The 27,089-nt window shown below is 39.8% G+C and overlaps 1 protein-coding gene and 1 pseudogene across 5 annotated transcripts in view; one reads left to right on the top strand and one right to left on the bottom strand.

Moving 5' to 3' along the window:
* The window catches only part of LOC124625799 (histone-lysine N-methyltransferase 2D-like), a 319,652-nt gene that overhangs the window by 191,588 nt on the left and 100,975 nt on the right, over nt 1–27,089 (top strand). For 3 of the 5 annotated variants that reach the window (XM_047149255.1, XM_047149254.1, XM_047149253.1), the window contains exon 9: nt 25,147–25,305. The exons of the other annotated variants lie outside the window; for them this stretch is intronic. In XM_047149255.1, coding sequence (XP_047005211.1) covers nt 25,147–25,305 — 159 coding nt within the window. The remainder of the gene's footprint in view (nt 1–25,146; nt 25,306–27,089) is intronic. 5 annotated transcript variants of the gene reach the window in all.
* LOC124546352 lies at nt 14,633–14,750 on the bottom strand (annotated as a pseudogene).

Here is a 27,089-nt window from a genome sequence, read left to right as displayed (position 1 = left end):
AATGCATCACAAATTTCTTTTTCCCTTTAGGTACGTATGGGTTGGTTAACATGATTTGATATTTTGGTAATAGTGCTCTTTTGTTATGAGCCTTCTCCTGCCACTCTCAAGCTTTCCAGTTCATTTTCTGTACCTGTTGCCAAATTATTTTCATCTGGGGTGGGGTGGGAAAGCCAAAGGGTGAAGGCATCTTTCTTATGGGGATAGCCGCTCTCCCCTCCCCGCCTCCAAGCTCTGATGGAGTTAAAGAATTGGACTCCCCATTTACAAAAGGAGGTAGAGCATCCCAATCCTTGTGCTGTGAATTACCATAACAACTTAACATTTTGCTTATCATTATATGAACTCTCTTGTACGACCATTCACTTTGAGATTCAAAGCATTGGTTCATAATTTGTCAATAAGCAAGAAGCGACACAAGTGTTCCATTAGCAGCAATAGAAAATTGTAGTGAAATGCAGGAAGATCTGCAGCGGATAGGAAATTGGTGCAGGGAGTGGCAACTGACCCTTAACATAGACAAATGTAATGTATTGCGAATACATAGAAAGAAGGGTCCTTTATTGTATGATAACGGAACAAACACTGGTAGCAGTTACTTCTGTAAAATATGTGGGAGTATGCGTGTGGAACGATTTGAAGTGGAATAATCATATAAAATTAATTGTTGGTAAGGCGGGTACCAAGTTGAGTTTTGTTGGTTGACGGAGGAGATAGAGAAGATCCAGAGAAGAGTGGCACGTTTCGTCACAGGGTTATTTGGTATTTAACAAACTCAAGTGGCAGACTCTGCAAGAGAGGCGCTCTGCATCGCGGTGTAGCTTGCTGTCCAGGTTTCGAGAGAGTGCGTTTCTGGATGAGGTATCGAATATATTGCTTCACCCTACTTATACCTCCTGAGGAGATCACAAATGTAAAATTAGAGATATTTGACCGCGCACAGAGGCTTTCTGGCAGTCGTTCTTCCCGTGAACAATACGCAACTGGAACAGAAAAGGGAGGTAATGACAGTGGCACGTAAAGTGCCCTCCGCCACAAACCGTTGGGTGGCTTGCGGAGTATGAATGTAGATGTAGATGTAGATTAGGTCAGACATGAAATTTGTTCCTTAATCAGTTATAATGGTCTCGGGTGTGCCATACTTCAGTAACCAATGATTCACCAGTGCATAAGCCACAGTTTCTGCCTGTTGGTTAGGCATCAGTATCATAGCTATAAAATGCGAGAACTGATCAGTGGCTTGGATCTGCTCTCCAGGCACATGAAAAGCAGTTTCTTGACCTAACACTCGGTACTGTGGTTGCATGTCATCTGTCAGCATATTTGTGCCACTCTGCATTCTGTTGTTGTACATCCTGTGTGACTGAACAGAATAGCCATAGACCTGCCTTCATATTTCACTTCACACATCAGCTGACACTATCATACATAACCCACATTGTGTTTGCCTGTAAAGAAGAGTGTCTTCCCTGCAAAAGTACTAACTGTTACTGCCTTGCGAGTCACTGACAATCTGGGTCACAACTTCGTGCTTGCCTTCAAATGTCAATATCGACACCAGCACATTCTACAGCGTGAATTTTGTTACCCAGGCCGTCCATGTGTGACCACTCCAAACGAAGTACCACTTCGGAATCAAATTTACTGATATGTAAAGCCCAAGTCGTCAACGTGATGGATGGATCTTTAAGAACTAGTAGCCATCAAAGCACTGCACAATTAATAATCTATTTGAAATGTCTACCATACAAATAGCGTCTGAAGTTTGTTACACAGAGAATGGATGCAAGCATTTCCTTTTCAGTTGTTAAGTAGTTTTTCTCAACTAAATTTAGGTGCCTAGACATGTATACTATGGGATGCACATGGCCATTGATTTCGTGACCCAGAGTGCACTCAAGAGAAAAATTGCTCGAATGACAGGATAATATGAACTGTTTTTGAAAATAAGGGAAAACAAGAACCAGTCTTGAAGTTAATAAGTCTTTTAATTTTTCACATGCCACCTCACAATTTTCAGACCATTGAATTTTACCCCTTTTTGAAATAATTGTATAACCACTCTTGCAATTTTAGCTAAGTGTGGTATGAATATTTCGGTAGAAATTTTCTAAGCCAAGATGGGATTGTAATTCTTTAAACCACGTAGTTGGGTTAGTACGTATGCCATCCTGTCTGATGGTGTGCTCTAAATAATGAACTTCAGGGGAAATGAAATGACATTTTTGTAAAGTAAGTGTCAGTCTTGTTGATTGTAATTGATCAAAAACTTCACAAAAGTGTTGTTGATGTCCCGGGAATGTCTTCAGCAAATAGTTATGTCACCCAGATACACAAGACACTGTTTTGGCTCTAAACCTCACAGTACTCTGTCCAAAAGCCTGTGAAAAGCCACTACTGCGTTTTTTAGTCCATGAGACATGCACCAATACTGTTAATCCATTAGTGGCCAGTATATTTTTAGCTAGGCCTAACATATATTCTGTATTTTTGGAAAACTGTGTCCTGGCAACCCAATTCATGGAAATTGGAAGAAATTTTGTTCACATGTTGCTCAAGTGTGAAATTTTTGGCCGTCCTCATTTGAGGACGCTGGGTGCTTGGCAGTTGTTTTATCATTACACTACTTTGTAGGAAAAATGACAAGGGATAAAGAAATTGGTATTAATAAACTAAAAATAACATTTCAAAACTATTATTTATTTTACAATAAGTAAGCTTTACAAAAGGTTTAACCTAAAAATTCTCAAACACTGAAGTTTTGTTAAGGCCCGATATGATATTTGGGAAAAGCAATCCATACAGAGCGTAACATCCCACAATATGTTCTCGACTTTCCTTTGCAGTTCAGATACTGGTGTGGTCTTTGCTTTTTATGCTTGTGATGATGGGCAGCTTCTGGTCATACCATATATCTGGTTCATTGCTCCTGGAAGGTGAGATGAGTTTTGTTGGTCATTTCTTAGCTGACCTCATTTGAAGACCTTTCTTCAGGTATGTTCTCACAATCTGTCTTCTGAATTCTTTCACTGAAAGAGAAGTTCCACCATACAATCTCTTGAAAGGCAAGTACTCCCGCAAAACAGTCATAAAAAGGCACCAGTACCTGTTTTTATCGTTCACTGCAGTGGTATGTTTCTCTATTAGCCAATCATGAAGATCAGTGCCACCCAAGAAATTTTTGTTTATATTGAGTGCATGTGATTGTAGAACGCTGACCTTTTCTTTTTGGATAATTCTTGTGCTGGACTTTGATGGTAGGAAGCATTGTGTCGAAATTAGTTGCTAGTATAACACACTTATTGTTATTCGATTTTATGATCAAAACTTCCTTCTTTCTGTCAAATCTGAACTCAAAATTCCCCTTTCTTTCTTTTTCATAACATTATCTGGTGATAGGGATACCTCCTTGTCCTGCGTTCTCTTACAGTTCCACTACACGGAATCCCAGTTCCTTCAGTTGGATGAATTCGTTACGACTAGTAAAGTAACTGTCAAAAAATACTTTGCAACTGTTCAGCTCATCAGTAATGGACAACATTTTCAAAACCACTTTGGAACTCAGTGTTAGACTTGCATTGTCATCATTCTGGTCCTTCCCACAGTACAGTAAGAAATTATAACAGAGGCGATCAGTACCACATAAGACCCAAAGTTTATATCCAAAACGTACGAGCTTCAGTCTGATAAACTGCTATATTGGGTGAAGTCCATAGTATATCTCAATCATTTCATCAACTAGGTAGTACCTAGTTGATCTGGTACCAGATTTTCCTGAAAGCACCTCCCCCCCCCCCCCCCCCCCCTCCATTTTTGATAAATTTTTTTCCAGAGCTGCTGCTTATGGTTTTATTTTGAAAGATCTGTCACTCTTATTGTCATTGGCTTTTTTTTTTATTATTGAAATTTATTATAGATTTCAGTTCAAGATACCTGTTATGACTCATTGCATTTTTCAGTATTTGAACATTGAGATCATCATTCTCGGACCAATAATCTCTTTCACTGGACAGTTTATGATAGCCAGTAAAGATCAAAAACCCAATGAATACAGGAATTTCATCAGGTAAAACTGAAAAATTTACTTTATTTTTACACTCCCTAGCATATTTTTCAGTTTCCTCTACAGTCATACCTAAAACTTTTGAGAAAAAGAGTTCTTCAAAAACCTGTGTGGGAGAGAGACCATACACATTTCCTTTCAGTTCATATGACAGGCAAGAAGCTTTTTTTGCTAAGTCAGGAAATGAATGTATTGAAACCTGATCACACCATTTAACTCCCTCTTTAATGGGCTCTTTAGAAGAAGCATGAAGAGTGTCCTCATTGTCTCTCTCATGTAACATTTCAGTAGCACTTGCAATCTCACTTACACATGTAATTCTTAACAATCCATCTTCAGTATTTTCCTCATTGGTCTGCTCGTATACATCTGGGGGTATAGCTACTATAGACATAGTATTTCTTCAGAAAATAAGTCTTCTACTGCTTCTTCAACAGTTTTAAATTTAAAAACATGGTGAGCCATGGCAAAGAAATCTGGAAAGATCAAAACACTTAACATTTACCACAGAATTGCCTAGTGTCCTCAAACAACGATAGCAAGTTTTCAGGCTCTGTGCACAAAATATTATAAACTATTTTCACCTTTATAATTACCAGCAACCAGAAAATAACAGTGATCGTTAGCTTAGATTCAGCAGTGAAACTAAAAATAGAAACAAAATGCTCCATTTCTGTTGAGTCTTCAACTGAATAACTATAGCAAAAAGATAATAGTGACAACCATTGTTGACAGAAAGCTTACTTAAAAAAGTTTGGTTTGGAGTAGGATACATTGTAATAATGATGGAGAAACGGACTGTCCTCATTGTAGGAAAGTACACGCTAATGGGTTAATAATAGTTTTTGCTGATTTTTGGATGCCACCTCTAATTGACGATATCTGGACCTAAGGTTCATAGTTGTGAAGTACTGAATTGTCCCTGATAATGTAGGGTATATTTATGTTAAGCATAGGCTATGCATCTGAAACAGTTTTCTTATTCAAGAACCGGTAGGCCACAACAGAATCTGTACACTTCCCTACCATCTTGTCATTTTTCGGTACAATGATCACAGGTGCTTTATTCTCTGTTGGAATACGGTGCTGACAATTTGGCATGGCAGACATACGTGTAGGATGATCAAATATAGCTTCTCCATGTTTTCCCTTTCTTTTTCGCTGTAACTGTGCTACTTTTCACTGTAACTGTGCTAAGCCGGCCGAAGTGGCCGTGCGGTTAAAGGCGCTGCAGTCTGGAACCGCAAGACCGCTACGGTCGCAGGTTCGAATCCTGCCTCGGGCATGGATGTTTGTGATGTCCTTAGGTTAGTTAGGTTTAACTAGTTCTAAGTTCTAGGGGACTAATGACCTCAGCAGTTAAGTCCCATAGTGCTCAGAGCCATTTGAACCATTTTTGAACTGTGCTGCTTTTCCCATCAGTGCAGACATACTGGCGAACTGTAACAGTCCTGCACAGTGTGGACAAGAATTCCCTTTCCAATTTGTCCTTGTCCACAGTTTCTAAATTAGCTAACAGAACCTTATGTGGTAGTTTTGCATCCTCAGGGCTGAAATTATCAGTGCTTGTTGTTCCTTGAATTTTGCGAATGTAGGACAAGCTAAGTCATGCAAAACACTCAATTTTATCCAGTTCCTCATTTTCCAGCAATTGATCCTCGATACACAATGAATTTAGCAGCCGATCAGCTTCCACATCTCACCAGATCAACTTTCCAGTAACTTTCTGTATGATATACCATGTGTTGACTGTAAGGGCTTCATACACAGTTTATGCAGCTCCCTTTTACATAGAGATATTCCTTGTGACAAAAATGGTTTTCCGGCCGTACAGCCAAGATGACATGGAGTCCCGTCTAGTTCTACAGTATGCTATTCTAAGTCAACGTAAGTGTGATGTGCAACTAGAAAATTGAACTGAAGTATGACATCGTAGCTGCTACAGATGTGTTCTCTGCATTCCTTGGTGGGCGTGGCTTTGTGGTGGCTGCACTGCTCACTAAATGTTGATGCCTGTGCTGAGGGATAGCATTCTAGCTGGTATTAAGTACCTGTCAAAAATTATTTTTGCCCATCTTACAGTCTGATATCTTTCCTCAATAAAGAACTGAATTTCTTTTCGTTATTCATCATAGTTAACAGACTTCATAATATGAAGTAAAAAATTGCACAAAGTTTTCTTTAGAACTTTGTGCATGGTTGAAATGGAAATGTTGTGTGGCTAGGGCCTCCCGTCGGGTAGACAGTTCGCCTGGTGCAAGTCTTTCAAGTTGACGCCACTTTGGCAACTTGCATGTCGATGGGGATGAAATGAGGATGATAAGGACAACACAACACCCAGTCCCAGAGCGGAGAAAATCTCCGACCCAGTCGGGAATCGAACCCGGGCCGTTAGGTATGACATTCCGTTGCGCTGACCACTCAGCTACCAGGGGCGGACCATGGTTGATTTTAGCACATACAATACAGCATATGAAACACAGGTAAGATGCCAGAGTTTTATTTAAAACTTAGGGCAGATCATCTCATTTTGTTCTCGAGTTGGCGATTTTTATATCTGATGGACAGTTGTGCATTACATGTTCGTTTCATATATTGTTCAAGATATTTAAACAAGATTTTTTCTGCAAATGATAGCACGCAAAAAGGCACATATGTTGTAATGATAAATAGTCAAAACTTTGTCATTCATTGAGATATGGAGGTAACTCATCTGCAGCAGTGAGAGGTCAGCAGCTCAGGAAGCATACAGATGTCAATAGAACTGTAGAAAAATGCAAGTGGAGCACGTATTCGTGTCCACAGTACTTTATGTATGGCAGAGCAGGACATATATACACATCCACAACAGGGAAAGGGTTAATTCTACTTCCCTAAGTATGCCCATACCTGTTACAGACACCTGAGATAATGTATCCAACAGAAATTTACCTAACTTTTTATAATTTGTGAACTTGATCAGAAAAGAGTCCATCACTGATACTGCACAGGGTTGCCCCATGCTGTTACCAGGAGCATCACACAGTGGTTACAGGCCCCTGTTTTGTTTAATGGTGGGCTACACGGACCACTCTGAGACAGTTCCTGTCTGAGTACCCGAACCATTTGCACATTCGACATTGATGCTGCCTTGACACTGATGTGACAGAAGTAATGGGGTAGTGATATGCACATAAACAGATGGTAATACCGCGTATACGAGGTATAAAATGCAGTGCATTGACAGAGCTGTCATTTGTGCCTAGGTGATTCATTGAAAAGTTTCTTTACATGATAATAGCCGCACAACGGGAATTAACAGACTTTTAACACAGAGTGGTAGTTGGAGTTAGCTGCATGGGAATTCCGTTTAGGAAATATCCCGAGATCCATGGTGTCAAGTGTGTGCCAAGAATACCAAATTTCAGGCATCACCTCTCACTATGGACAACGCAGTGGCTGACGGCCTTCGCTTAATGACTGAGAGCAGCTGCATTTGTGTAGAGTTGTCAGTGTTAACAGACAAGCAACGCAGCATGAAAAAATCTCAGAAATCAATGTGGGACCTATGACAAAAATATCTTTTAGGACAGTGTGTATGAAATTTGGCACTATAGGCAACTGTCTCAAGTGCCTTTGCTAGCACCACATTGCCTGCAGCACCTCTCCTAGGCTTGTGACCATATCGGTTGGACACTAGATGACTGGTGTGATCATATGAGTCCAGATTTCAGTTGGTAAGAGCTGAAGGTAGGGTTTGAGTGTGGCGTACACCACATGAAACCATAGACCCAAGTTGTCAACAAGGCACTGTGCAAGCTGATGGTGGCTCCATAATGGTGTGGGCTGTGTGTACATGGAATGGACTGTTCCAACTAAATTGTACATTGACTGGAAATGGTTATGTTTTTCTACTTTGAGACCATTTGCAGCCATTCATGGACTTAAAGTTCTCAAACAAATGATGGAATTTTTATATCCATGTCACTAAGCCACAACTGTTCGTTATTGATTTGAACATTCTGGACAATTGGAGGGAATGATTTGGCCGCCTAGATCACTTGACATGATCACATCGAACATAGGTCATAATTCAGATGTCATTTCATGCACAAAACCTTGCTCTGGCAACATTTTCGCAACTATAGACAGCTATAGAGGCAGCATGACCCAGTATTTCTATAGGGGACTTCCAAAGAATTGCTGAGCCCATGCCATGTTGAGTTGCTGCACTACACTGGATGAAATGTGGTCTGACATATTATGAGGTCTCCCATGATTTTTGTCACATTGATGTACAGTTCTTTTTCACAGGATCTGTGCGACTATGCCTGAAACACACAATGATTGCATTAAATACTACATTCCTTTCTTTCGGTCTAGTAATTTTGTCAATTTTTGCTAACAATGCTACATCCTCTACTGCTTCATTAAATGTTTTTGACAACTCTATTTGTACCTTTTGAGGATTACCATCAGGTAACCAGGGCTTTTTGCTCGCATTCATTCAGAATAGCTCTTGTTCATTTTATCATTGTTCATGATCTCATAAGGACCGTGTTGATTTTTATGAATGTGATGGTCAAAACTCTGCAAGGATTCCCCCCGTTTCTGCCATAACCTGTTGAGTTGCTCATGGTTATACCTTGCTGTATTCATTTTTCTACACCTATCAGTTAACCCTTCCTGGAGGAGGTCCCTTAACTCCTCATGGCACATCAAATGAACTCTGCTATCACCTGTTCGTTTAAGCTTAGCCGTGCTTAATAACTGACCATCACTCCAATTCCCAAGTGAGGCAGCTGTGTGCAGATTATCAAAGAATATAAATATATCCTCCCTACGTTTCCCAGAAAATGGAGCAACCGGTGCTGGGAAACTTGTATCAAAGACAGATAAAGTATGGGGCAACATTTCCTATTTCTCCACCCGTAATTTACTGACTCTATATGTAACCATGCTAGCTGATCAGCCAAGTGCTATATTGCACTTAGACAACCAGACTGACTCCAAAAGATTGCTTAAATCGTAGCATTAATGGCAGTGGAGCATGGCTTGTTGAACCTCTAACGCCGTCCATCTTCAATCTCAGCAACATGCTGACTCCAAGGTGGAGCGGTCATGGCAGAGAGCGGGCCATGGATTGCTGGATTGCTACCAGTGAAGGAGGAGGTCCAATTGAGGAAGGCATTGACAATGTGTACAATGAATAATCATTGATTCCACTGAGCCAAGTGTGTTAGTCCTTGGCTGCTGACCAGGTATCCATGATGTTGATTCCACTGAGCCAGGTGTGATAGCCCCTGACTGATGACCACATGCTCTTGATGGCTGTTATTGTATTGCAGAAAGGCGTGTAGTGCTGGCTCGCACCGTCACAGGTGGTGCCAAGAGAGAGATTGGCAGTGTCACACTCCAAGCCCCAGAACACAGGAGGCCCATGTTATATCCTTGGCGAGGGCAGGACAAGCCTGATTTCTTTATCTTGACCCTTAGCTGGTGGCGGGACGGATCGCTGTCCCCTGAACAGGCACTCGGGCAATGGACAGGGGTTCGAAGTCCAGAGGTAGCAGAGGCAGCTGGATCATTTGCACGGAGCTGAGTGTCGTGGGACGACCCTGCATTACAGTCCACAATGGCAAATGAGTAACACATGATGGCAAGAATGAACTTAAATGTGTTGCCGCCTACTGATTGTGTGATAGTGACATCATTAAGCTGTTGTGTTATTAAGTCTCATTGTGACCATGTTTGCTAAGGTATTGGTGTCTTTCCTTCCAGTTTGTTCGTCATTCAGACTTGACAACACTGGAGTGTCTGTGCCACCTAACCATTGTGTCAGATGATGATGTATTGTTGCTTTACACTTCCATCAACTCAGCGTGGAGTTTTGCAGTCATTGCTTTTCTTAATATACAATGTTGTAATTACTGCATAACATTCCATTTTATTAGTGGGCTGCTTCATTTTGTTTTGGGACCTCTAGTGGTGTGCTATGGTACTAATGCATGGGGATTCTGATGTGCTCTAAGCAATACAGATATGTACCTGGAGAAAAGTAAAAAATTAAGTTACCACTTGTTTGAAATGATGATTAAGACTTGAATCCCCATATGCTATGTACAAATTTCTTAAGCAGTTTTTTCTGTTTGAAGCAAGAATTCTGCTTTCACAGACAAAATACAAATTAAAGAGCTAAAGATAACTAGCTATGTTTTTGCTTAAGTCACAGATCTCAAGAAAACTCTTCCAGGAATCAGTACTTTAAGGTAAAAAGAGCTGGCAAAATCTAGATCAGACACCTTCACTTAGGTGCAAAGATGCAACTGGTAACTCCTACGCCTCTGAGAAAAGAGAACAGCGTTTGAACATAGTTAATTCATTAACATCATCTTCAAAAAAATTGGCATGAACAATTCCGCTGTCACACACATTCAGGTCTGACTGAAGGAATCCACTTCCTTTTACAAAAGAACGTTTCTCTTCCGCATCTAAAAAGACATGTATATAGAATAAAATGGGAAGCAGGAGCCTTGGCACTAAATGTTACCTGTACCTGCATAGAATTGATGCTCATATTCAGTTGCTCATTAGGTTTTTTGTACTACGGTATGAAGTGATGCACTTCTATGAGTTTTCTGTGCTATTAATCCATTTATTTACCTGACTCTTCCATAGATTTCATGGTGAGTTACTGTCGGCACTCTTTCTGTAGAGCACTGACTAGGGCAAAAAGACAGGATTCTAGAAGAGAGTAGTGCCTTTGTTACGGCCTCTACATGAAAGATCCTAGAGTACTACTCCAATCCAAAAGGAAATTTTCACTCTGCAGTAGTGTGTGCGCTGATATGCAACTTCCTGGCAGATTAGAACTGTATGCAGATTTAGACTCAAACTTGGGACCTTTGCGGGCAAGTGTTCTACCGACTGAACTACCCAAGCATGACTCGTGACCCATCCTCACAGCTTTACTTCCAGCAGCACCTTGTCTTCTACCTTCCAGACTTCACTGAAGCTCTACTGTGAAGTTTGTAAGACTAACTCCTGGAAGAAAGGATTTTGTGGAGACATGGTTAGCCACAGCCTGGTGGATGTTTTCAGGAAGAAATTTTCACTCTGTAGCAGTGGGGTGTGTGCTGATATGAAACTTCTTGGCAGATTAAAACTGCCGAGTTTATATGTGGCACACAGTTTCAATCTACCAGGAAGATTCGTGTCAGCACACAGCCCACTGCAGAGTGAAAATTCCTTTCTGAAAACATCCCCCAGGCTGAGATTAATCCATATCTGTGCAATATCCTTTTTTCTTGGAGAGCTGCTCTTGCTAGTTTCACAAGACAGCTAGTGCAAAGTTTGGAAGGTAGGAGACGAGGTACTGGCAGAAGCACAACTGTGTGGGTAGGTTGCAAGTTGTGCTTGAATAGCTTGGTCAGTAGAGAACTTACTCGTGAAATGCAAAAGTCCCGACTTTGAGTCTTAGTCCACACACAGTTTAATCTGCCAGGAAGTTTTACTACTACAATGTTTATAGCCCGAAGTAGGTAGGCCTGACAGATGTGAAAGGGATTAGGAAAAAACTGCCAAGGTCGTAACAGGTTTGGATATAAAGTGCACGCAAGTCGTGATGTGGAAGCTCAGGATTTTCACGAAATGTTTGTAATATTGCTGTTCACACAAAAGCCCACCATCTGAGGCCGAATCACCCTTTTGGTGTGCCACATCCTATACTGAATATTTCTGGAGCAATAAAACCAACTACTTACTCCGTTGTTGAACTTTATTACAACAAAACAAAATGAATACAGTATATATAGAAATTATTTGGACACTTGAAGCTTGCACTGTTCGACTCTACAGAAGAGTCAGGTAAATAAATGGATTAATAGCACAGAAAACTCTTCCATAAACACAGAAGTGCTATTGAGTGGAGAATTAAAGTCTGATCTGGAGCTAGAACTTTATTTAATATTGTTCACCTTATTATTTCATTAATGAAACAAGGCAGTAGGCTATGCCAGATATATTGACTCTTAGACAATGTGCAAATAGTGTGTTTTAATATGACAGTATGCCATCTTAGACAATTTATAACACTTAAAAACTCTTGATAATGGCACTTTGAAGCCGAAATCATGATTGTGTAAGTGTAAATGTAACATTGTAAATAAACAACAGTCCAATGGCAGTTCTGACTTTAAAGAGATTCCCCTATAACTGACAACCATCAAATAGCCTCCCAGCTGCAGAGACCTTATTATTTATACATGCTTGTTGTGGACAGTAAAGGGAACACTTGTTCCAAAACTGCATCTATCATTATGACTACAACACTGTTTATATCATTGTTATTCGAATGCTAACCAAGGGCCCAAGTTTTCCCTAAATATGTCTTTCATCTCAGGATTCGAAGACCCAACTGGGACTGCATCTGATTTGTGTAGCAATCTTTGCTGTGGTGGGTAGGGGGGAGGAGGGGGAGGGCTACAGTAAGGAGTGGGGAGATGGTGGGATAGTATGGTAGGGCTGAAGATACTAATGCTGGTGCTGCTTGAGGGACATGGTAGGGACAGGATAGTGCCCTACTAAGTGCATCATTGGGAGGATGTGCTGAGATGGAAGGTATGTGTAGGGCTGGAGAGGGGGTGAGGGATGGGATAGGTAGCTGAAGGGCAAGTACTAGTGAAGTGTCACAGAAGTTGATGTGGATAGGGTGTACTCACTCTTGGCCTAGACTGTAAAGATTTTGTGAGTGAATTTGACCCAGGTGAAGCTTTTGGGGCTCTGTGTGATATGTGGCCCATGAATAGTTTGGCATATGATGAAATGCAAGTTTCCAATGCTGTACTACACTTTCGTTCGTAGATGATACCTTCAAGGAAGAAATTATTGTTGCTGAGGACATAGCTTGTCATAGTGACCAGGAAGGAGGTTGTAGGTTTAGAGTCAGATGGGCAATGGGAAAGGTAGTGTTCAATAGCAGTAAGGCCATGTGCGTTGAAGATGTTAGTGGAGAAGGAAGTGACATCAACAGTGATGAGAAAGACCGCATGTGCTAAAGGAACAGAAGCTGTGGAGTGTCGGTAGAGGAAATTGTTAGTGTCTTTTATGTTGGAGGTTATGTTACAGGTAACAGGCTAAAGGTGTTGGTACACATGGGTAGATTTTCTCTATGGTGCACAGTGGGATGTCCTAGGTGGTTACTCTATTAAATAAGACACTAACAATTTCCTCTACTGACTCCTCACAGTTAATGTTCCTTTACTGCATGATGCCCTGCTCGTCACTGTCAATGCCATCTCCCTCTACACTAACATTCCTAACGCCCATGGCCTTGCCACCCACCCGCAATTATTTTGTCTTTGAAGATATCACCTACAAACAAATCTCTGGCACTGCAATGGGCATCCACATGGCATCATTCTTTGCCAGCCTATCCATGGACCACATAGAGGGAGGAACCTTTCTTAACAAACTAGAATTCCAAACCCCTCATGTTGTTCAGATTCATTGATGGAACCTTGAGGATCTGGGCCAACAGTGAGGATACCACTATCGACATTCTTTCAGAAACTTTTAGCGTTTCGCCTACTTTGTTTCTTCATTTGTTGATGGTCCTCGGTGTCGACACTGACTGAAAAATGGGGTTTGTAATTCTGCCCCTGACTGTTGTAAATGATTTAGCCGACAGATGCACAGTTGTGTTCACAGTCTTTCACTTTCACAACCCCCTCAATAATCCACAGTTACATATGGCCAGTGCACTATTTTTCTAACTTCCCATAATCCTCATTAATAGTTAGCAGATGAATATCCACATAATGCTTCAGTAGTTTACTGTTGAACTTCAACGAGCAGTAAAAGCATGACCACAAAGTTCACAGTTTTTGAAGAATATAAAAGTACGTATGGAGCAGACACTTGTCACTGTTTTAACACACGGCCTAATTGTGTAACAGTTATTACACTGTTGATACATTGTTGTCATTCTAACCAACACAGGTTTCTCATCTGAAACTCGGCCATGGACTTACTGTCTCGTGGCCAAAAGTTGGGCCCTTATATATCCTCACAATAATAGGTACTGAAACTACACATTGTTCGAAGCTAAATTTGCAGAAATTACGAAGTTTCTTCTACTTCAAGGGTTAAGCCGAATTATTTCTTTAAATGACGAAATTAACAAATATTGTTACGCAAACAATACTTTTGCTAAAACTGTTAATTACTTTGGAAATAATTAAGGGCTGGTTTTGGTAACATGTTTCTGACTAGAGCCAAATAGATACTTTAAGAATACTAGCATTTCGTCTTCCAAATGTTTACAATTAGTCAGAATTTATATTTGTATATAGGTCAACAATAGACTTTTTTAAAAAAAAAAAAAAAAAACCACTCCGTCTTCAGGCCACAAGTGGCCTACCAGGACCATCCGACCGCCGTGTCATCCTCAGTGGAGGATGCGGATTGGAGGGGCATGGAGTCAGCACCCAGCTCTCCCGGTCATTACGATGGTATTCTTGATCGAGGCCGCTACTATTCAGTCGAGTAGCTCCTCAGTTGGCATCACGGGGCTGAGTGCACCCCAAAAAATGGCAACAGCTCATGGCGGCCTGGATGGTCACCTATCCAAGTGCCGACCACACCCAACAGCGCTTAACTTCGGTGATCTCACGGGAACCGGTGTATCCACTGCGGCAAGGCCGTTGCCATAATAGACTGTAAGCTACGAAACAATTACTGATTTCACCCTATAATGAAAGATACTAATTAGTAATAGTCAAAATAAATTAGAAAATTACATACATAAAATTAGGTCCAAAATTAGATCTGGTGTTATTTACTTTAAAACTGAGGGCCAACCTTTCTCTTTTATGGAAATGCAGATTATATTCACGTATGTTAATGGTAATTAGTTCAAAAACGAAAAAAAATGAATTTGAAGGGGGTAGATGGCAAAACAAGAGGGGAAGTAAAAATATCCTAGCTTGCTTTGTCTCATCACCCCCTCATTGCATTGACCAAATAGATATTGCAAATAACTGGACAATTCAATGACCACAAGTGACACGAGAAATTGGGTTTAAAATCTACACACAAAAAATATTACATAAGAAATACTATCAAAAACTACAGTATATATATTTTTCCAAATTCCTACTTATACTAACTGGTCACATGAAAATCCCCATACAAAATGTTTACATACCGTGTATTGTACATGTACCTAAAATTTCCACAAGCTATACTTTTAATGAAGTTTTGCGTCTTCATCATAACGTGATGTCAGTTTTGAGTAAGCAAAGATTACATTTAATGATATGTATCATCTTATACAAGTCCTGTCCAGCTTAACAAAAATTAATCCTCGTGGGTAGCAACAAATTTAAAGTACACTGTACGTTGCAGTTCATGTTTAGACAAAAAATTTCACTTGCTCAATGTTTAGTATTTTCCACAAGCACTTTTACACTTCTAATGAGTTTTTACACATTTTCTCACCAAGTTGTCCATGCCTTCAACAGGGTCAAGTGGCAGTTAGTAAGGAAATGCACTGCTATCAGTTCCCCTGGAGGTGGTTCTCCTCCGCCACCTTACATGAAAAAATTTAGACAAAATACACTACTTTAGTACACTTACTTTTACTTCTAAGTAAGTCTAAAAAAACTGTCCAACAGTAATGGCGTATGATAGTCATTACATCATAAACAAATACATACTTCTCATAATCTCTCAGCAATTACCACTAAATTTGACTATAGTACAAAAGGTGTGTACTAGAAAAAAATTTAAATGAAGTGCACATTACACTACAAAACATTACGCTAAGTCATAACTGTCTGAAACTGGTTAAACTTGAAAGATTTGGGTCTCTTTCCCCTTTTTCAAACTAGCAAAAACTTAAGATGTGCAGTAGCATAGATTTACTAATAAATACTTTATGAAAAAAGAATAGAATCGGAATCACATAACTTAATTACTATTCAAATCAAAATTTAGGATATGGAAGTCTGCTCAACTCTGAGTATTACTCTCATTCAACCAGAAAATTAAATCTTCGTAAAATGCTACCAAATAGTTTACCTGCCACAATATTCACATCAGTTTATCACCACAGTTATCCGTAAATCAGCAAACTTATTGTTCTTTGTTCCAATATCACCATTTTCAGCTCATAATTCCTTTTGTGCCCAAAAATCAGGCCTTTATGTATCCTCACAATAATAGGTGCTGAAACTACACATTGTTCGAAGTTAAATTTACAGAAATTACAATTAAAACTTACTTCATTCAATTAACTGAATAAATTGCATCTTTTTAACAGTTTCTTCTACTAAAAGGGTTAAGCTGAATTATTTGTTTAAATGACGAAATTAACAAATATCAATACACAAGCAATACTTTTGACAAAACTGTTAATTACTTTGGAATTAATTAAGGGCTGGTTTTGGTAACATGTTTCCGACTAGAGCCAAATAGATACTTTAATAATTTCGTCTTCCAAATATTTACAATTAGTACAGAATTTATATTGGTTTATAAGTCAACAATAGACTTTAAACTACGAAACAATTACTAATTTCACCCTATAATGAAAAATACTAACTAGTAATAGTCAAAATAAATTAGAAAATCAATTACATACATAAAACTAGGCACAAAATTAGATCTGGTGTTATTTACTTCAAAACTCAGGGCCAACCTTTCTCTTTGGAAATGCAGATTATATTTACATATGTTAAGGTAATTGGTTCAAAAATGAAAAAATGAATTTGAAGGAAGCAGATGGCAAAACAAGAGGGGAAGTAAAAATATCCCAGATTGCTTCGTCAAAACTAACACACTCTTTCGTTTGCTTCACGTATTCCTCCTCAGCCCAACAAGCCACTTCTTTGATGTTGACCTCCCAGGGTGTATATTACCCGGGAGATCCAGGAAAAACCTGGGAATTTTTTCATCCCAGAGAAAACTGGGTATAACCCGGTAATTTTTTAGAATTCCGCGAATTTTTTAGAATTCCGGGAATCTTTCATTGTTTTAGTTTTCCATTAAAGAGTAATACTTCAACGATAAAACATAAACGAGAGAAAAAAATTAAAATAACTTAAATTGTAAAGGAAATGCGCCATGTACGACGACGACACACAGTGCTCATGCAAGCGTCTGCCAACAGCAAAATGTGTCAAAGGCTTTAGGAAGCCTATGCAATGCTTCATAACAATAAATTGCCTCCGATGAGCATGAAGCCACAACTGTTTACATTAGATTCGTTTTATCAGTTATAAGCATGCTTATGCATGCACAGTTGAGTCGCGTTTTGAGTTGTAGATTCTCCTGCTTCTGGCTACAGGAGTGTGGCTGTTGCATGTGAAAGCAGTTGCAGCAAGCAGCTAGATGCTACCAGGAAGAAGGGGCACCAAATTCATATTCTTGAGGGGGAAAAAAAACCTTGTTTCAGAAAGTGCCTAGCATCCAGCGTATGTTGGTCTATAGATTATTCATATGATTTTGAAATTAATCCCTGTTGGTTTTTTTAACACATTTTAAGTTGATTTCTGAATGAATCGTAAGTTGATTTTTGAATGCCTGCATTATGTACGTGATATTTCTGTCAGGAAAATCCTCGTCACATCTAGAAATAAACTTTCCGCAGACAAAAGGGTGGGCTACACGAGCTGAGCGGAGTAAAGCCGAACAGATGAATGCCAATAGTTGTCTGATTATGTGGTTGACTGAGTTTGCGAAAGATCAGCATTTTTATAATTACTAGCGAAATCCATAGATTCAGACTACCGGAATGGAAATAAAGGAATAACGAGTGAGAAAGATTATGTATTATCTTCTCTGTGTATCCAAGAAAATGAAATTTTGACAGAAAATTTTTGGTTAGATCTCTACACTAGTAAGGACCAGTTGTACAGTCCCCAGCTAGCAGCCGCCCGCTTAAGTTCTGTTCTGGAAGTAACGTGGAAAACGTGTTGTATGAACATGGAACAATGCCTAACCAGAGAATAATTATGGGATAACTAAACCTGTGATTCTGGAAGGGCTAGTGAAGTTAATTGGCGAACAAATTTTTACAATGGCAGGAATAGCTACAGATTGTTTGTTAGAACAAGGAATGAGAAGAAACTGGGACATCAAACAAATTGTGGAAGAATAAGGCAATTCCAAATTTATATAAAAATTTTGTAATACTACTTTTCAATCTCATATTTGAGAAACTGGTGCGTATGAATGAAATGTGAAACTATTTCCTAACATAAAGCTTTCTGCTTGTAGTAGGCCTAATAGGCATTTGATATTGGTACTTCACGAATTGTATTCTGTCCTGTTATAAAAATGACCATTTGTGCCAAAACAGTCTCGTTTATTTGGTGTGTGTGACAAAATTTCTGCAGTATTAGAAAGACCTATTTTGTTTTATCTAGCAGACGGTGACAAAATAGAGGTAATCAGATCAAGAAACCACACCAGTCTTGGGTATTATCTGTATTAACAGCTTTTTAAGTATTAGATAACAACAAATAGATTTTTCATATAGCGAAATGGTTGACAGACTTTGATGAGGTAATAGATTCTTTCGCAGAAAGGAAAGCACGCCATGTAAAGCTGTAGCAAGATTAGAGAGGAAAAAAATGCTAGGAGCTAAGGATTGAAGAAATGTGTACTTCCTTGCTTGTCTCTTGCGTTTATTGGTTTTATGTATCATATATTTAATTTTATGTCACACAAAACAGCCAGTTGTTGGCTAATAGGCAATAAAGAGTGTCAATTTTCTAAAGAGTTCTTGTTCTCCCGATTACAAATAATCCCATCCACTATTAATTGGGAGATTTTTTTTAAAGAGTGGCAGGCTGTCAAACCGGCCGATTGGGAGCAGGAGAGGCACCACAGGACATTTCAATTTCCATTGTCATGAATATATTTCGATGCCATCCATTACAAAATATAAACGTTTCAATTCCACAGAGCGAAATACAGTAACGCGCGATAGAAGAATGCTGTATGAAGAGGCGTGGCACTGCACTTTGGCTCACTTAAGACCAAATAACATGTCTTACATTTGTTTCATGTTTCAGACTTCCCAGAAAGATGTGCACAAGAAGATGAACATATTTCTGAAAATTCGTTTTTTTATTTATTTTTTTATTTTTCAATTAATTAATTAATTTATTTTTATTTTAATGTTGACCTGGTTAGCAAATATCGCAGATCCAGGGCTGATGGGAAGAGCAGTCTGATTTATAGCGGGTAGTCTCCTTGTGACCTGTGTTTACATTTAGTGATTTTGCTGTTTCCCCTTCGTTTACTCTCACGTCAAATGAAAACAAAACGGATATCTGTGGCTGGGAGCTATCAAGTGAATTAAAATACATTCACATAATTACGGAAGGCTAAAATATGTTGTTGGTTTCAGATTTTATTATATTTCCACCTTTCTGACAGTCAAGCATTAATCGCCTTGCAGAACAATGAAGTTATTTTTGTCTGTTTGCTAAAGAAATTTGACTTTTTATTAACCTTTTCGACAGAGGCAGTCAATGTATTTGAAACAAAATGTTTAATTCCACAGTACTGGCTAGTTTCAGCTGTTCGCTGCATTTCAAGTGCACGTTTTCATCTTCTAGCACATATGGCATTATGCCATAATAAAGAACCAAACATGATATAATACAGTACTTATGCTCCAATAAAATTTACATCCCAAAAACCACACTGAAAAGCTTAATATCATGTCGAGGTATACTTCATTGGGAATCTGAACATACGAATGTGGACTTTAAGTATACAATTTAAATGTGCACATTTTAGTATGATTCACAAAATTCCATGCTCTTGGAGTATCCTCTGATGTCTTGTTTCTTATATGACATAGTGTATGATCTTTCAGTGTTTTACACATACGTACATACGGGCTTCCAACGTTACGGTAGCTGTGCAAGTGCGGTGTTGCCTGTTATCTGCGCTCTCTGGCAACTGCTGAAATGAACCTATTTCTAACAGGTCGCAGGAAAATATTGCAAATGGTGGTTTGAAAAGAAATATCCTTTTACGTAAGTTGAACTATGTGCAAGAATGTACCATTTATTTCTTAAATCACAGAGCGTTTGACTCTCATTTAAAAATCAACTCTTTAATGAGCCATTTAGAAGAATTTCAAACCTTGAATATCAGACATTTAAGTCATTATTAAAAATTTTACTGGCACATTTGTGTAATATATCTTAAAGTGTAAAACATGAAAAAAAATATCAACATTATACGCGAAAGCTTAGCTTCTCTTGAAGCTTATTAACCTTAGAGATCAATATTATATATGAAAGCTTTGCTTTTCTTGTAGCAACACTATGTATATTTATGTAAACTATTAACTTTCCCTGTTTGTGCTACGTAACAGTGATGTTGCTGTTGGCTGACTACATCATGTGTCCTATGCTCTGAATATTAGCTGTCATTGGCTGGCGAGATCACATGACATGATGAGCTATGACTGGCTTACAAAAGCGCATCACAACCTCGATTTAAATGATTTGGAAAGTAACATGCAGCATTTAGTGGAATTCCAATGTATACTTTCGTAAGACGAAAATACGCAGCGTACATGTTGCTGCACATCAAAGATATTTCCAAAACATGTCTTTTTCCCTGAGTTTCGTTTTCTAAAGTGCTGGGAAATTCTACACCCGTGTATAAAACCATAACCATTCAAAGAATTGACAAGTTTTGCAGTTTCGAGGGAAAATATTTTGTCACTTAACACGGAAAAGTCTGTTTTCACCCGGGAGAAAGTGTATTTTTAACCGGGGAAATCCGAGAAAAATCCGGAAATTTTTTTCCTGGGCCGCGTATACACCCTGCCTCCACTTCAATGATAGCTATATCAATAATACCATCCACATCAAACCTACTGTCTGTCAACAATATCTCCACTTCTACAGCTGCCACCCATTCCATACCATACAACTTAACCAGCCAGGGTTGTTGCATCTGTAGTGATGAGAAATCCCTTTCTAAATGTGCCACGGGCCCCAAAGAGGTCTTCACGGCCAAGATTACCCTCTGAACCTTATCTACAAACGACCTCCTGTGCCTTGTGTCCCTAGTCACTTACCATTCCTCATATATCTACTAGAGCACCCCATTCGTGATTCAGTACCTTTTAGGACTCAAGCAACTGAATCATGTTCTTTATGGTTTCAACTACTTTTGATGCCTTGAAATGAGAAATATCTCCCTCCTGTTCTCCCACAGTGATATTCTGCTAACCACCCAACCTATCAAATATCCTTGACAATCCCTATTCGACACCTTCCCCCAACCCTTTTCCCCCATGACTCGTATCTCTGCAATAGACCTTGATGCAAGCCCTGTTCCATCATCATCCAGCTACGAGCTTTCCTAGTCCTGTCAAGGCATCTCCTATCCCATCAAAGGCAGGGCCACTTGTGAAAGGAGCCATGTGATTTATCAGTGCAACTGTGCAACATTCTACATGGGCATGATCTCTAAGAAACTGTCTGTATGCATTAATGGCTATCATCAAACTGTTACCAAGAGACAGCTGTACCATCCATTTGCTGAACATACTGCTAACACCATGTGCTTTACTCCATTGACTGCTTGACTGTGCGAGCACTGACGGGAACTCTGTAACATATCCTTTGTTTCCCTAATCTCCCCCACCCCTTCCCTCAGTCTCAATCTTCACTAGTCCCTGCCATCAACCAGTATATCAGTCAGATTCCAACTGTCACTCATTATGCACCTGCAACATTGAATAATCTAATTCTTAAATTCCGCACCTGGTTTTTCTGTTTAAGAGGTGTAATCTTGTGTTTTTATGACAGTAAAGTGTAGCCGGACAGCCTGTAGGGTTATTGTCATTTCTTTTGAATGGCCAACTACACTGATTGTTAAGGTGGCATTGTCCATTTGTGACACATCAGGATGGTAGCAAGCTGCATATTTAAGTATCTGTGTATTTATAGTTTTCTATGTAACTTAGTCATGCTAGAATAGAATACTGTGTGCATATGCAGGAGGAGCTGCCCGCAGTTCATGCTGAAGGCACCTTTGGTTATGATGGGCCGTCTTTAGATTGGTGCCTGGTGTGTAGCTGTGGCAGAGGATGTGGCATGTTACATGCGACACCTCAGTTGTACTACCCATGGGCTCTGCTGCCAAGGCACCTCCTAGTGTACCCGATATTGTGGATACACCCTCACTGCAGGGTGAGCGACAGCTGATGACATGTTCGCTCTAAGCAGAGGGGTGGTTTGGAGGCTGGCTGTCAGGTGTTGCCCATTCACATGGGGAGTGGACAGGTGGCAGCGCATTTAGCAGGGTCTGAGCAGTCACACAGGGGCGCTCTTTGCCCATTATCAGGAGCACCAATATTATGCGTATGACAGAATGTCTTAAAGAAATAACAGTCATGGTTGGAAAGAAAGCCAGTGTGCACTCAGTATGTCTGTCAGGAGGCCTCATCAGAGATGTGGAGGTGGCCTGGCTGTGGCTTCCGAGGATGCAGTGTGCAGTCCTCGGAAAGTTGTGACTAGAGTCTATTGGTTGTGTTCTGAGGCCACCCTGAGTTCATATGGGCAGCTGGTAGAAATGGTGAAAGCTGGTTGCGTTTCTTGTGAGTGCAAGCAGATCTTGCAATTTGCAGCATTGTTCCCACGTTATCATGGTCCTTTGGTTTGGAGTCGACTGGAGGGTTCCAGCCCTCTTTTATGGTCTTGACTGCACATTTCGGGATCTCCATTATTGTGAGGAGAATTGTAACACACTCCTTGATAGGTCAGGGGTGCACTACACAAAGGAAGCAGCTACTCGTGTAGCAGTGTACGTGTGGAGTGCACATGGCTTTTTTAGGCCAAGAGGTAGTTTTAGGTACTGACTAATTCAGCCTGGCAGCTGCTCTGGTGCTTAGTGATAGGCAGACTGCACCCAAGGGTATCAAGGGATTCCCTAACCATCAGGCTAATTGGGTGTTGAAATTTCTGACAGCTATATTTCTAATGTGCTCAACAAAGTTGAGCGGATGGCACTGTGTGTGTTCCCAAACTGGAGTGACTTGGGGACCCTTTGCTGTTTTTTACACACCCATGTTAATGTTGCAATCCCATGTGATCACTCTATAGGATGGTGGAAAACAGGAAGGATGAAAAAGCTGAAGTACCCGTTATTGCTTTGGATCACATGCAGCTTCCACCGAATGGTTTTGAATGCTCCCTAGTGTTTCCAACCTCTACACAAGAGCAAAAGATGCAGTCATACTCCACCCCAAAAGGGTGCAATCAGTTTAAATGGTGATAACAGCCCCAGAATGTCATTAGAGAACGGTTGAAATGTCTGGGGTGTCAGCAATGTCAAAGAATGTGACAAACATCTTCCTGTTGCCCATTGCACTGTGAACTGTTTTTGTCTATGAAAGACTCAATGACCCTGGGGAAGGGGTGGTTTCATTAATGCCCTATTGTCACCCCCTGAGGCCTTTTTGTGTCAATTGTGAGTGGTGGTGTGTCTGAATGTTTTCGTTGGCCACCCATAGGAAAACTACATGATTTCAGTGCTGGGTGTCAATACTGAGATGGCAAAAGAATCGGTGGTATGTGGGTAAGAGAGTATGTGACAACCTTCTCATCATGTGCCACATCTACAGCAGCATTGGGCAGAATTGTGGTGAAATTTGGTGTCAGTCTGAAATTATTAACTAACTTCACAACTCACATGAACTTCTGAGCTGTGAGCTTTTTTCATGTGTGTCAACACCTTGCTGTTTGAGGTGTTGCTGGGCCCAAGGGTGATGTCACAGGGTGAACCACTACAGAGGAAGGTTGTAGGTGCCTTAAAACCAAATTTCAAACTTAAACATTGCAGTGAGAGGCAGCTACGATGTTTCGGAAAAATGGTGCTTTAATTTTGTTGTACAATGTAGATATTAGTCACTGGCATTGAGAAACAGCTGAAATCACTAAAATTGAACAACGCTCCAAGGCCTGATGTCATCCCTGTCATGTTCTGTGCAGAATTTGTATTAAGAGGTATCTCCCATTTTATCCAGAAAGCACAGGTCATACCTATCCACATGAAGCATAGCAGAAGTGACCAAAAACTACCATCCAGTCTTATTGGTTTCCATCGGTAGTAGAATCCAAAATTATGTTCTGAGCTCAATCATACTGAGGTATCCCGAACAGAATGTTGTCCTCTGTGCTGACCAATGTGGGTTCTGAAAACATTGGTCATGGGAAACTCAACTTGTGCTTTTCTCACTGACACCTTGAAAGCCATGGATCAAGACACTCAGATGTCTCAAGTATTTATTGACATTTGAAGAGCATTTATCTTGATATCATACCATCATTTATTAACAGAAGTGTGCTAACGTGGGATATGAACAAACTCTGTGGCCTTAATTGCGGTTTCTTGATAGGGAGGACACAGCAGTGGAAGTAACTTCAGATGTGCTCTAGTGAAGTACGTTAGGACCATTGCTGTTCTTTTTATTTATATTACAGACCTGGCAGATAATAATTTAGTCAGTTATGCAGTGGAGAGAAGTGAGGGGTGAAAATTGTAAGGGAGACAAAGTCTTGGCTACAGTAAGAAAGTTTAAATGGTTTTAGATTGGAGGTAGCAGTGAGGCTGACACAGAATAAATTGACATGGATAGCTGCACCAAATCAGTCTTCAGACTGAAGATCACAACTATTTCAGATATGAAATAGATATTACATCATCTGTTCAGCATTTTTCATGCCAGGAAAGCTGCAGATCAGACACGTAGGATAAGAACAATATTAATCACACATGGTAGTTGTCAGAGCATCTATAAAAATGTTTCACACAGCTTCATTAGATAATGTTTATAAAATTTTAGGTGTTGTGAGAAAACTTGCATGATTGATTAATTTTCAGTACTTGATATGTAAATGTCAGTACATTTGTTTTACTGATGTGTGTTCAAAACAATTTACCTTCTGATTGCAACATTTTCATTTACTTTAGATAAATACTTTAGCTAAGCTCATTGACATCTTGTTATCACTAAATATGGAACATATCTCTCTATTTCTTAAAAATCATTGTTTGTGAAGGAGCCCAAATATGTGGATGGAATGCTGGCACTGTGCCACTACTGTGGCTACACCTCCAATGATTTCAACTGCTGTCAACGTTGCACGCGAAAGCTGCCCGACAACGTTAAAGCACTACCATCACAGGGTGTGACAGGATTACCAACTGGAACTAAGGAGGTGGGGAGATTACATTATGAAAATTTCTTTTCATATCTGTAATGGAAACACATTAATAATGTCATTGGAAAATATAAAAAGAGAATAACAGTTATGTCTTTGTGAAATCTGTTTGCGTCCTTTGGAGTTACGTGATACATATCTCATAGTGTTAGACTGTTATATTTTATGGTTCAACGGACTGCTAACATCTGTACATAGAGATTTGATACCAACCATCCTTCACAACCTGGGCAAAGTCCAAATAACAGGCACAGACAACAACCGCTGTTCATACTGCCTGATGTAGACTGTTAGAAGCACAAAAATGAAATTTTCATTTTGATTGGCTGCCCAAAAAGTTACTGTCCAGTGTTCTTTAGTTTAGTGATAGATTCCTTGAAGTTATAAGATTACTGAAATTACTGTTACATGCTGTGTTACTAAAGGCTAATGCAGCTTGGCTGTCTGAGGGTAAGGAGCCAGATTGTGAATACGTTCCTATCACAGTATATAGGCCTGACTTTGGGGTATTTTACCATCTGCATGCTAGCTAATACCCCAGGCCCTAGTTGTGCTTAATTCAAATATTTGTGGTGCTGTCTGCTCACCTAACTTTGATGGCATGACCTCTGGCTGAAAACACCACAGAATTGTTTATTGTATCGAAATCCTGCATATTATATCATCACATATTTTGAAATTGCACATAATTTCTGTGACATTTATTTGGGTTTAGTACCAAGTGGTTATAAATTGTTATAAATTGATGGTCCTCAGAGGGCCTCAGTGTGAGGTGCATACATAGCAGCGCCCTGAAACATTGTGGGTATGTTCATTAACTATTGAGCTTGCAGAGTATTAATAGTTCCACTTTCTGCCACAATGTGAATATATGGCACTGTAAGCAGTCAGATTGTGAAATGTATTTTGTTTCAACTACAGTATGCTGTTTATCAGTTGGCAATGCTTCTTGATTTCTGTTGTGAAGTGACTGTTGGTGTAAATGGTTGTAAGGTAAAAGTTTCCTGTATGAAATGCAATGGCTATTGAGAAGAAAGACTGTGCATAGCTGGTAAAGCTTTTTTTCCCCCGGAATGGCAGGAATAGCGGTGCTGTTCAAAAGGAGTAAGCTATTTGTTGGCACAGGATTTCACCATCACCCTTCTCTTATCAGCTTCATACAACACACACACACACACACACACACACACACACACACACACACACGCGACACAACTCTCCCAATCAACAAAGAAAGAGGCCACTGTGCTCGGATTAAGAACACACTTTCAGTTACAAAATTGTACCCACTCCCTGGGATATACCAGCCAACAATACCATATGACATTTATATTTACTATCATAATTGATGATGGCGTCCTCTTGGGTAAAATATTCCGGAAATAGTCCCTGATTCGGATCTCCGGGCGGGGACTACTCAAGAGGACATTGTTATCAGGAGAAAGAAAACTGGCGTTCTGCAGATCGGAGCGTGGAATGTCAGATCCCTTAATCGGGCAGGTAGGTTAGAGAACTTAAAAAGGGAAATGGATAGGTTAAAGTTAGATGTAGTGGGAATTAGTGAAGTTTGGTGGCAGGAGGAACAAAATCAAATAGGGGTAATGCAGGAGTAGGTTTAATAATGAATAAAAATAGGAGTGCAGGTAAGCTACTACAAACAGCATAGTGAATGCATTATTATGGCCAAGATAGACACGAAGCCCACACCTACTACAATAGTACAAGTTTATATGCCAACTAGCTCTGCAGATGATGAAGAAATTGATGAAATGTATGAAGAG

Source organism: Schistocerca americana, chromosome 8, assembly GCF_021461395.2.
Source record: "Schistocerca americana isolate TAMUIC-IGC-003095 chromosome 8, iqSchAmer2.1, whole genome shotgun sequence".
NCBI classification, from domain to species: domain Eukaryota; kingdom Metazoa; phylum Arthropoda; class Insecta; order Orthoptera; family Acrididae; genus Schistocerca; species Schistocerca americana.
This window is presented reverse-complemented; position numbering and strand designations above follow the sequence as displayed.